General features: G+C 52.8%; 1 protein-coding gene across 4 annotated transcripts in view; it reads right to left on the bottom strand.

The window, feature by feature from the left end:
• The window catches only part of LOC147111090 (protein TASOR-like), a 71,892-nt gene extending 68,074 nt beyond the window's left edge, over nucleotides 1-3,818 (bottom strand). For 2 of the 4 annotated variants that reach the window (XM_086001623.1, XM_086001624.1), the window contains exon 1: nucleotides 3,360-3,817. In XM_086001623.1, coding sequence (XP_085857749.1) covers nucleotides 3,360-3,702 — 343 coding nt within the window. In that variant the 5' untranslated portion in view covers nucleotides 3,703-3,817. Of the gene's footprint in view, nucleotides 1-3,359 lie in introns of all 4 variants that reach the window. The other 2 variants (XM_086001626.1, XM_086001625.1) reach the window with 2 other exon arrangements.
• Nucleotides 3,819-12,491: the final 8,673 nt, after the last annotated feature.

Below are 12,491 nucleotides of genomic sequence, written 5' to 3'. Positions count from 1 at the left end.
GAAGAAAATAGGGTGCATTAGAGTCAAATTAGATACAAAAAAGAGAAATAAGGAGGGGGAAAGAAAGATTGGATTGAGAGAAAGAGACAGAGGGAGAATAATTTTTTTTTTTTTTTTTAAAAACCTCCTGGGAATAATTTACCACCTGCAGGAGTGAGACTCTAGTGTTTCAATTGTTCCCTTCCTGGGCCTCCAAGGTTGAGTTTCATGTCAGGAGCATCAATCCCATCGTTAACAAGGTCCTTACAAAATGAAATACCTGTCCTAAATGTCTGCGATGAGATTCATTCGTATTGACGGTGCAAATCAAGCAATTTCTGGACACTCATTGGGAGGTCGACAGCGAGCTCCTGTTTTTGCGAGACCAACGGCGAAACGTGGTGCATCATCCAACAATTTGTGGCAATTCACAAGTCATGGCGCGGACCTCCTTACAACAAATTGCTGTTTTTTTTTTTTTTTTTTTAAACACACCAATATTAGCAGGCACTGTGAATTCACCATTATTTTTCCAATTTCTGGGCTATTGCTGCTGTACATAAACTGGCTGCCAAGTTTGCCTCAGAAGGGACTTGTGTTTCCAAAAATGTGATTCACTGAAGTGCTTTCGGAGATTGAGGATATGGGAGGTGCGACAGGAGTGCAAGTCTGTCCTTTATTTACACATTTCTTACACTGCTGCAGAGTTGGGCAGCAACGCATCATTAAAGTTTAATCTATTTGCATCCTATGGAATTTAATCAGGTAACTAGGAAAATTCATTGTTTCTTAACTAGAACCCAGCCCATCCAATAATGTCAATGATAATTTAACTCAAATGTAGATTTGCTGTCATGTTGTACTATGGACATAATGAAGTATAAGTAACATAGAAACATAGAAGATAGGAGCAGGAGTAGGCCATTCGGCCCCTCGAGCCTGCTCCGCCATTCAATGAGATCATGGCTGATCATCCAAACTCAGTACCCTGTCCCTGCCTTCTCCCCATATCCCTTGATCCCTTTAGCCTTAAGAAATATATCCAACTCCTTCTTGAATATATTTAATGAATTGGCCTCAACTGCCTTCTGTGGTAGAGAATTCCACAGGTTCACCACTCTCTGGGTGAAGAAATTCCTCATCTCTGTCCTAATTGGCTTACCCCTTATCTTTAGACTGTGAACCCTGGTTCTGGACTCCCCCACCATCGGGAACATCCTTCCTGCATCTAGTCTGTCTAGTCCGGTTAGAATTTTATAAGTTTCAATGAGATCCCCTCTCATTCTTCTAAACTCCAGCGAGTATAAGCCCAATCGACCCAATCTCTCCTCATACGTCATTCCTGCCATCCCAGGTATCAGTCTGGTGAATCTTCGCTGCACTCCTTCCATGGCAAGAACATCCTTCCTCAGATAAGGTGACCAAAACTGCACACAATACTCCAGATGTGGTCTCACCAAGGCCCTGTACAACTGCAGCAAGACATCCTTGTTCCTGTACTCAAACCCTCTCGCTACAAAGGCCAACATACCATTTGCCTTCTTAACCACCTGCTGCACCTGCATGCTTACCTTCAGCGACTGGTGCACAAGGACACCCAGGTCTCGTTGCACTTCCCCTTCTCCCAATCTATTGCCGTTCAGATAATTATCTGCCTTCCTGTTTTTGCCACCAAAGTGGATAACCTCGCATTTATCCACATTATACTGCACCTGCCCAATCACCCAACCTGTCCAAATCATACTGGAGTTTCTCAGCATCCTCCTCACAGCGCACACGTCCAGTAACAAACCTCCATTACATTTTATCATGGCCAACTAGTGAGCAACCATGAAAGCCAATAGCTCCCTACACTAGTAACAGTACACATGCTACAAATCAACTGGTCAAATATAAAGTTCCAGTTATTTACTCCAAATAAATATTAACAGAGCTCCTAAGCAATGAACTTCATCTATGCGACTATGTCCAAGACCATCATCATTCAGTAGACAGTACATGACATCGTAATCTAGAGATAATGGCCACTGGTCTTTAGATACAGCAAAAGAACCAGATGAAGAGAATTATTTTACACAGTGAGCGGTTATGCTCTAGAAGACACTGGTTCTGCCTAAAAGGGCAGTGGAAGCAGATTCTACAGCAGCTTTCAAAAGGAATTGAATATATATTAGAAAAGGGAAAATTTGCTGGGCTATGGGGGGAAAAAGAGAGTGGAGTGGGACTAACTGGATAGCTCTTTCAAGGAGCTGGCACAGGAACAATGGGCTGAATGGCCTCCTTCTGTGCTGTATGATTTCAAGAATAGTGAAACAGAATTGAATCACTATTTCAAGTGGCTTGTGTACACAAAACATTTTATTGTGGCTCTAAGCCCATAGTATAACTATATCTTGTATAGCATTGATGTGACACGGTAGTTTACAGATCAAATTATAAAGCAGTTGCATTTTCTCTTCCTTCATACAATACACCACTGAAATACAGTGTTAAAAAAACTAAAGCTGACATCTCAGATTTGGCACCCTTTTCAAAAGTGCATTATTTGATACAAAATTTGGGGAATGCAAAACTGCAAAATAAAACTATTTTCAAGAATATGAAATAAAAACAGAAAAATGCTGGAAATACTCAGCAGGTCAGGCAGCATCTGAAGAGAAAAACAGAGTTAACCTTTCAGGTCAACTTCTGACAAAAGTTCATCAACCTGAAACGTTGACTCTGTTTCTCTCTCTGCAGATGCTGACTGACCTATTGAGTATTTCCTGCATTTTGTTTTTATTTCAGATTTCCAGCATCTGTAGTATTTCGCTTTTGTATTTTCAAGATTATAGTCGCTCTGAAACATTCAAATCAATAACCATATGCTTCCAGGGTCTTCCACCAAGCCCAAAACCCTACATAAGGCTGGGATGGACTATCCCAACTCATATGGTCGGATTAACAAGAACAAAGAAATGGATGTTCTGCCAAACAAAACCGAGTGGAAGTGGGTCAATAATAACCCCACTTTCCATTGCATCAATGTTGATGAAGAAGAAATCTGAAGTGCGAGTAAATAAGTAAGAGTCTCTCCACAAGACCTCGCATAAATGCAAGTATGAACGTTCCACAGGGTTGGAGATACAATGAAGGTCTGGTCAGGTAACCGTAATAAGTACCGAATTCCACATTTCTGACCACAGACCACATGCTGGCCTTGCGGTCCACTTACCTGTTAAAAGAGCCAGAAGTAGAAACAATGATTGAGTATTTATTTTCTTATTTGCGAACGTTCCCTATCAAAAAAAAAGGTTTCCAACCTCTTTCCAGCAAGAGGCAAATGAATTTATGGCTAGCATCAAGAAGCAAACAGCGCTGTGTTTTAACAGATCAAGCACCTTTCTTTTCTTTGTTCTTCTTGGGAATCTGAAAACTCTTCCGAACAAGATCTTCGGTGGTTTTCTGAACGGCTGAGGCTCCGTGCTCCTCGCTTTCTACAGCGAATTCGTTCGGAGCCGCAGCCGTGTCCGCTCGGAGCAGCCCGGGGGCGCTTCCTGCCAGCGGCCTGTTGGTTGGTTCGCCATTTTGTTGTTTGGATTTCGAAGCGTTTCGGAGGAGAGATGGCTTCGCCCTGCCGGCAGCTCCAACCCCGCTCTCGCTACTCGGGTACCTCTCCCGACTGCCTTCTTTCACAATCGGGACTCGTTTCCCCTCACTGTCGCTGTCGCTGTGAGAAGCCATTTTACTGGCCTGAGAGCGGATCTGTGTGTTTGTGAACAGCGCGGCCCAGTTGCTCAATGTCCCTGCGCCATGCTCCCTATGTCTTCTTCTCGCACTCGAACGTCATCCGCGCACGGGAAGGCGGGGCCACGTGGCCCAGCGGCCAATTAGCGAGCGCCTCGCTGCGCACTCATATAAAAGGCGCGGCTGGCGACGGGAGGTCATTCTTTCAACAGTCGTCCAGGGTTGGAGCAGGAAAGGAATAATTTGTCGATGGAAGAAAGACTTGCATTTATGTAGTGCCTTTCACGGACGCCTCAAAGCGCTTTCAAAACATACTTTTTGAAGTGTAATGTCGGGAAACGGGGCAGTCACTCTGTGCACAGCAAGCTCCCACAAACAGCAATGTGATAATGACCAGATAATTTTTTTTAGTGATGCTGATTGAGGGAGAGATATTTTGGCAAGGATAACTCCCCTGCTCTTTGAAATAGTGCCATGGATACTTTATGGCCACCTGACAGGCCTTGGTTTAACATCTAGTCCAAAAGAGAGCACTCCCTCAGTACTACACTGGAGTGTCAGCCTAGATGTTTGTGCTCTAGTCTCTGGAGTGGGACTTTGAACCCACAACCTTCTGACTCAGGCGAGAGTGCTACCAACTGAGCCACAGCTGACACTATGCAATTCAACAACACTCCATCAATTATATTTTTTTGAACAGACTCTTATAAATCTCATCATCATGAAGAAACTACTCATGAAATAACACTGGATGGGCAGCTGGTGGCGTCGTCCAAGGAGTATAAATACTCTGGCGTGGGCCCAGCTTGCCCAGGGACATTTTGTAAGACAGGAACTAGTGAAGTACAACTAGACCTCCATGTTCTGAAACAAGTTGATTAAAGCCTTGCTTTATACTCAAACCAAGTGTGTAGCGAGTTTTATTACATCAATTTAATCAACTTGATATCAACTCCACGCTCTGAGTGATTTCGGGAACAGCCAGCTACGACTTCGACTGCAGAAGGGAACTCCGGCATAGTAATCAATCCATCATGGACAAACTACTCAGACCCGCCCGTCTTCACCTGGACCCGAATTCACCTACAACTGCTAAGGTATGGAAACACTGGTATTGTGGCTTTGCCACATTGGGGAAACACTGTGTGTATGTAGATAAACCTGTATAATCCCCTTTTAACTGCTGTATTCCCCTCCCCCTGCAAGACAGTTGCAAGCTGAGAGGAATAAGGCACGTTCAGACTTGCCTGCTGCTGATAGAAGGAAAACCAATCGGGTTCCAGCAGGTGACTAATCCGTGAGTCATCACAGGTTCGCGGGCTTCATGAATTCAGTACTGTATTGTGAGAGTTGGAGTAAAGACCTATTTCTTGTAGCTCGCTGTGTTGCCTATTTCTTTACGTGGGAGACCGTAGTCCCCCACATTGGTGACCCCGAATGTCGGCGGCCGAAGCCCCCGACTCACGCAGCCCTACAGAGGCCAGCAACGACCCGATGGCAACCAGCAGCAGCTTGATGTCAGCCGGCGCCGCGTCCTTGAAGCTCCCCACCTTCTGGGAACACCAAGCACCAGCTTGGTTCGCGCACTCGGAGGCCCAATTCACCCTTCGCAGGGTTCAAGACGATGAAGAAAGGTACCTCCACGTAGTCTCGGCACTAGCAAGCTCTACCGCCGCCGAAGTTCTCGACCTGCTGGGGAACCCACCACAGATCGGCAAGTACTCAACCATCAAGGGCCGCTTGCTGCAGGGTTACGGCCTGTCCAAGGAGGAGAGGGCCCACAGGCTTCTCTCACTACCAGGCCTCGGCGATTCTACCCCGACCCAGTTGATGAGCCGGATGCTTGCGCTCCTGGGCTCTGAACCGCAGTGCTTTTTGTTTCGGGCCCTTTTCCTCAGCCTGCTTCCTCAGCAGGTACAGACTGCCCTCGCGGGGTCCCCAATCACGGACTGCGTACAACTGGCAGCCGCCGCGGACAAAGTTTTCGCCGTCGCCCAACTCGGCTGTGCAGCCGCAAGGCTCCCCGACGCCACCGAGCGCGCCACGCCAGGCCGCAGAACTATGCTACTACCACGCGCGTTTCGGCCATGATGCGCCATCAATTACTCAAAAGACTGAGGTTGAGCGAGTAACAATCAGGCTTTTATTAACTAAAGAATGAAGGTCTTGTCTCGAGTGGTCGACCCGTCCAGAATACTAAGGGACTGGGAGGTAGTCACTTATATACCTGGAATAGTGGGAGGAGTCAGCCGAGGCATGTCCAGACCTGTACCTAGTGGAATACACATACAGACACAGACAGGTATGACAGTGGTTTACCACATTCACCCCTTGTTTAAAAATGAGTCCGGCGGGGTGAAGTGTATTTAAAAGTTCGTGTATTGGAGTCTCTCCGGAGGTCTTGTCTGCCGCTGTGATCGACGTGGCGACGGCAGGGGTGGTGGAGCTTCCGGCGTCGCGTCCCGTGTAGGCTGGGGCCCTGGAGTGTAGTCCTCGTGGGTGACGGGCTCAGGCGTGCCGGCTGCTGGGGTTGGATATCGGGTCGTGGGGGTGGGTGGTAATGGGTAGTGGGTTACAGCGGTCCCCGAGGGTGCGAGGTCTCGTATGGAGACTGTGTCCTCCCGCCCGTCCGGGTACGCAATGTAAGCGTACTGGGGGTTGGCGTGGAGGAGGTCGACCCTCTCGACCAGGGGGTCCGTTTTATTGGCCCTCACGTGTCTTCTCAGTAGTACCGGCCCTGGGGACGTCAGCCATGGCGGTAGCGATGTCCCCGATGTGGACTTCCTTGGGAAGACAAACATTTTCTCGTGAGGGGTGGCATTGGTGGCAGTGCAGAGAAGTGACCGAATCGAGTGGAGCGCATCGGGGAGCACCTCCTGCCAGCGGGAGGTCGGAAGGCCCCTAGACTTTAAGGCTAGTAGGGCGGCCTTCCAAACAGTTGCATTCTCTCTTTCCACCTGTCCGTTCCCCCGGGGGTTGTAACTGGTGGTCCTGCTTGTGGCTATACCCCTAGCGAGCAGGTACTGGCGGAGTTCGTCGCTCATAAACGATGAGCCCCGGTCGCTATGGATATAGCTGGGGAAACCGAACAGGGTGAAGAGGCTGTTCAGAGATTTAATGACCGTGGCACTGGTCATGTCCGGGCAGGGGATAGCGAACGGGAACCGGGAGTACTCGTCAATGATGTTGAGGAAGTACACATTGCGGTCGGAGGAGGGGAGAGGCCCTTTGAAATCGACGCTCAGGCGTTCGAAAGGGCGAGTGGCTTTTATCAGGTGGGCTCTGTCTGGTCTATAAAAGTGCGGTTTGCACTCAGCGCAGACTTGGCAGTTCTTGGTCATGGTCCTGACCTCCTCGATGGAGTAAGGCAGGTTGCGGGCCTTGATGAAGTGGAAGAACCTGGTGACCCCCGGGTGGCAGAGGTCATTGTGGAGGGCCCTCAGCCTATCGATCTGCGCGCTGGCGCAGGTGCCACGCGATAGGGCATCTGGGGGTTCATTGAGCTTCCCGGGCCGGTACAAGATCTCGTAATTGTAGGTGGAAAGTTCGATTCTCCACCTCAAGATCTTGTCATTTTTGATTTTGCCCCTCTGCTTGTTGTTGAACATAAAAGCAACTGAACGCTGGTCAGTGAGCAGGGTAAATCGTTTTCCGGCCAGGTAGTGCCTCCAATGACGCACAGCCTCCACGATAGCCTGGGCCTCCTTCTCGACCGCGGAGTGTCTGGTCTCTGGGCCCTGGAGGGTTCGTGAGAAGAATGCCACAGGTCTCCCCGCCTGATTAAGGGTGGCGGCCAGAGCGAAGTCGGACGCATCGCTTTCCACCTGGAAGGGGATGGATTCGTCCACTGCATGCATGGTGGCTTTGGCAATGTCTTCCTTGATACGGTGGAAGGCTAAGCGGGCCTCTGCCGTCACGGGAAAAGAGGTGGACTTGATCAGCGGACGGGCTTTGTCTGCATAGTAGGGGACCCACTGAGCGTAGTAGGAAAAAAACCCTAGGCACCTCTTCAGAGCTTTTAGGCAGTGGGGCAGTGGGAGTTCCATAAGGGGACGCATCCGGTCCGGGTCGGGACCGATGACCCCGTGTTCTACAACACAGCCAAGGATGGCGAGGCGGTCTGTGCGGAATATGCACTTCTCCTTGTTATATGTCAGGTTCAGGAGTTGGGCGGTGCGGAGGAATTTCTCGAGGTTTGCGTCATGGTCCTGCAAGTCATGGCCGCAGATGGTCACATTATCTAGGTAAGGGAAAGTGGCCTGCAGCTCGTTTTGATCGACCATCCGGTCCATCTCCCTTTGGAAGACGGAGACCCCGTTGGTAACGCCGAAGGGAACCCTAAGGAAGTGATAGAGGCGGCCGTTTGCCTCAAAAGCAGTATACTGGCGGTCTTCAGGGCTGATGGGGAGCTGGTGGTATGCTGATTTCAGGTCAATGGTCGAAAAGACGCGGTACTGCGCGATCTGGTTGACCATGTCAGCTATGCGGGGGAGTGGGTAGGCGTCCAGCAGGGTGTAGCGGTTTATTGTTTGGCTGTAGTCGATGACCAGGCGTTGTTTCTCGCCGGTCTTAACGACCACAACCTGGGCTCGCCAGGGGCTGGAGCTGCCCTCAATAATCCCCTCCTTCAGGAGCCGTTCCACTTCGGTTTTGATGAAAACCCTGTCCCCGGCACTGTATCGCCTGCTCTTTGTGGCGATGGGCTTACAGTCGGGGGTGAGGTTAGCAAACAGTGGGGGGGGTGGGACTCTGAGTGTGGAGAGGTTGCATCTGGTGCGCGGCGGGCAATTTGGAGGCTGCTGGCTGCGGACTGTGAGTGGGGGGAGGGGGCCACCGTACGCCATCGTAACGCTTTTGAGGTGGCACTGGAAATCCAACCCCAGTAGAACGGCAGCGCAGAGGTCGGGCAGGACCAGGAGTTTAAAATTATTGAACACAGTCCCGTCTACTACTAGTGTCACCACGCAGTAGCCGCCAATGTCCGCTGACTGGGACTCGGAGGCCATAGAAATCCGCTGGTGCGCAGGCAGGACTGGGAGAGAGCAACGCCGCACCGTGTCGGGGTGGATGAAGCTCTCTGTGCTCCCGGAGTCAAAAAGGCAGTTTATTGCATGGCCGTTTACCTTAACGTCCATTTTGGACCGAGCTAGCTGGTGCGGTCTCGTTTGGTCCAGCGTCACAGAGGCCAGCGTAGGGGTCGGTGTGTTGCTGCGAGTATCAGATGGGGGGGGGTTGGCGGTCTGCTGCGTCCCGGCTGGTGTCCAAGATGGCGGTGTCCATGATTCCCATGTGGCTGGAGTCGTCCAAGATGGCTGCTGCTGCGGTGGTTCGCACATGGCTGGGGTTGCCCAAGATGGCGGCTCGCACGGCCCACACGCGGCGCTGCTGGCGTTCGGGGTGGCTTTGGCCTTGCAGACGCTGGCGTAGTGTCCCTTTTTCCCGCAGCCCGAGCAGGTCGCATTCTTCGCCGGGCAGCGCGCTCTGGGGTGTTTGGCCTGGCCACAGAAGTAGCATTTCTGGCCTTGGGATACTGCTGTCTGGCTTTGGGACACTGCTGCGGTAGTTGGGCCGTTGTTGGGCTGTGGCTGGGGTGGCACGGTGCTATGGGGCTGTCCTACCGTGTCCCAGGTTGTCGTTCCCCGCGGCGTCCACGGTGCAGAGGAGTAGGCATCCATGCCCCGGAAGGCTGCGTCCAGCGTTAGTGCGATGTCGGAGGCTTTGTCGAGGGTGAGGTCACTCTGCTCCAGCAGTCGCTGTCGGGTGTAGTTGGACCTGTGGCCCGCTACGAAGGCATCCCGGATCAGTTCCTCCGTGTACTTAGTGGGCGTTACCGCCTTACACCCACAGGCCCGGCCAAGCACGGACAGTGCTTGGAGGTATTCCTCAGTCGATTCCCCAGGTTGTTGCTTGCGACTCCCCAGAAGGTGCCTAGCATATACTTCGTTCACAGGGCGCGTGTACTGGGTCTTGAGGAGCTGGAGGGCAGCTGTGTACGAGGTCGCGTCCCGGATGACTGAGTACACTCGGTGGTTCACCTTGGAGAACAGGACAGACAGTTTGTCCGCATCCGTTTCGACCGCAGTGGAGGCAGTCAGGAATGTCTCGAAGCACGTGAGCCAGTGAGCAAACTTGGTGGAAGCGTCCGCTTCCCGACTGTCCAGGTCCAGGCATGCTGGTGTGAGGATCTTCTCCATTATAAAAAATTTAGTTAATAAAATTGATGCGCCATCAATTACTCAAAAGACTGAGGTTGAGCGAGTAACAATCAGGCTTTTATTAACTAAAGAATGAAGGTCTTGTCTCGAGTGGTCGACCCGTCCAGAATACTAAGGGACTGGGAGGTAGTCACTTATATACCTGGAATAGTGGGAGGAGTCAGCCGAGGCATGTCCAGACCTGTACCTAGTGGAATACACATACAGACACAGACAGGTATGACAGTGGTTTACCACAGGCCACAAGGCCCAACGCTGCAGAGCACCCTGCTCTTTCGATCAAGCCAAGATGGCTGCCCGGCCCAACGCACCAGCCCCGCGCCGCCGCCTAGGCCCGCTTGACCGCACCCCCGCCGCCACGATGGCCATTGGCACCGCAGGTAAACTGCTGTACATAACCGACTCTCTTTCAGGGCGCAGATTCCTTTGAGACACCGGAGCCCAATGCAGCATAATTCCTGCCTCCCAGCTCGACATCCAGGCAGGCCGCAGAGGCCCACCCCTCGTGGCGGCAAATGGCGCAGCCATCGCTACTTTCAGAAAGTGACGGGCCGAGGTTTGTTTCAACGGCCAGCGATTTACGTGGGATTTCGTGACGGCCTCGGTGGCACATCCTTTGCTGGGCGCTGATTTTCTTTGCGCCCACGGACTCCTGGCCGACGTCCGCGACAGGCGCCTGATCGACGCAGCAACTTTCACTTCACTGGCCTGCCAGCAGAGCAACAGCCCGGCCCTCGTCGGGTCCTGCTCCGCCCCGGCGCATGACGACTACGCTCGCCTACTTGCAGATTTCCCAAGGCTCACACAACCGACCTTCTCAGCCGCGGCAGCCAAGCATGGGGTCGAGCACCACATCGCCACTACGGGACCACCAGTGTTCGCTCGAGCCAGATGCCTGGACCCAGCCAAGATGGCGGTGGCCAAGGAAGAATTCACCACGATGGAAAAACTGGGCATCATCCGCCGCTCGAACAGCCCTTGGTCGTCCCCCCTCCATATTGTGCCCAAGCCGGGCGGTGGCTGGCGCCCCTGCAGCGACTACAGACGGCTCAACGACGCCACCACGCCCGATAGATACCCCATTCCGCACATCCAAGACTTCTCGGCACACCTAGCAGGAAAGTCCGTCTTTTCCAAGGTCGACCTGATTCGCGGCTACCATCAGGTCCCCGTCCACCATGCAGACGTCCAGAAGACGGCGGTCATCACCCCCTTCGGACTGTTCGAGTTCCTGCGCATGCCCTTCGGGCTTAAGAACGCCGCACAGGCCTTCCAACGGCTCATGGACTCCGTCCTACAGGACCTGGGCTTCCTGTTCATCTATCTGGACGATATCCTCGTGGCCAGTACCAGCAAAGCCGAGCACATCGCGGATTTGCGCTCCCTTTTCCAGCGCCTCAGCCAACACGGGCTAATCGTCAACCTGGCCAAATGCCAGTTTGGAGCAGCCCAAATTGACTTTCTCGGCCACAGAATCTCGCCATGGGGAGCCATTCCCCTACCTTCCAAGGTGCAAGCGGTGGCGGACTTTCTCCAGCCCACCTCGGTTAAGGCGCTGCAGGAATTTTGGGGGATGGTCAATTTCTATCATCGGTTCGTGCCCAAGGCCACCGCACTCATGCGCCCCCTCTACGAAGCCACCAGGGGCAAAACGGGCAAAAAGCAACTCACTTGGTCCAGCGAGCTGGTGACAGCCTTCCACCAGACCAAAAGCGCCTTGGCCAAAGCCACATTACTGGCCCACCCCATCCCGGGCGCCAAGACCGCCCTCACCACGGACGCCTCGGATTACGCCGTCGGCGCCGTCCAGCAACAGTGGGTCGAAGGCGCGTGGCAGCCACTGGCATTTTTCAGCAGACAGCTGCGCAAGAACGAGCAGGCTTACAGCACGTTCGACAGAGAGCTCCTGGCCCTGTTCCTGGCAATCCGGCACTTCCGTTTCCTTCTGGAAGGCCGGCCGTTCACCGCATTCGTGGACCACAAGCCGCTCACTTTCGCCATGGCCAAAGTAACCGAACCCTGGTCCGCGCGCCAACAGAACTTCATCTCGGAGTTAACTACGGACATCCGCCACGTCGCTGGCAAGGATAATTTGGTGGCCGACTGCATCTCGAGACCCTCGCTCCACGCAGTGCACCTGGGCGTCGACTACGCCAGCATAGCGAGAGACCAGGCTGCTGACGCGGAGATCCAGGCCCTCAGGACGTCAACTACCAGTCTCACTCTGGCCGACATCCACTTCCACGCAGCCGGCACAACCCTCCTGTGCGACGTCGCAGTCCCTTCGCCTAGGCCAGTCGTTCCATCCGCCTGGCGCAAGCGAGTTTTCGACATCATCCACGGCCTCTCACATCCAGGGATGCATGCGTCTCAGAAACTTATGTCCGCCAAGTTCGTCTGGCCTGGACTCCACAAGGATGTGAGAGACTGGACCAACACATGCGTGCCGTGTCAGCGCGCTAAGGTCCAGCAGCACACCAAGGCGCCATTGGAGTGTTTCCCGGTGCCCGAGAGGCGTTTCGACCACGTCCACGTCGATCTGGTAGGCCCCTTGCCGCCGTCGCACGGCTT

The sequence above is a fragment of the Somniosus microcephalus genome, chromosome 11, assembly GCF_052327205.1.
Source record: "Somniosus microcephalus isolate GS21.2 chromosome 11, FLI_Smic_1.0, whole genome shotgun sequence".
Lineage (NCBI taxonomy): Eukaryota > Metazoa > Chordata > Chondrichthyes > Squaliformes > Somniosidae > Somniosus > Somniosus microcephalus.
Note: the sequence above shows the minus strand (reverse complement) of the source record. Positions and strands in the feature narration are given on the sequence as shown.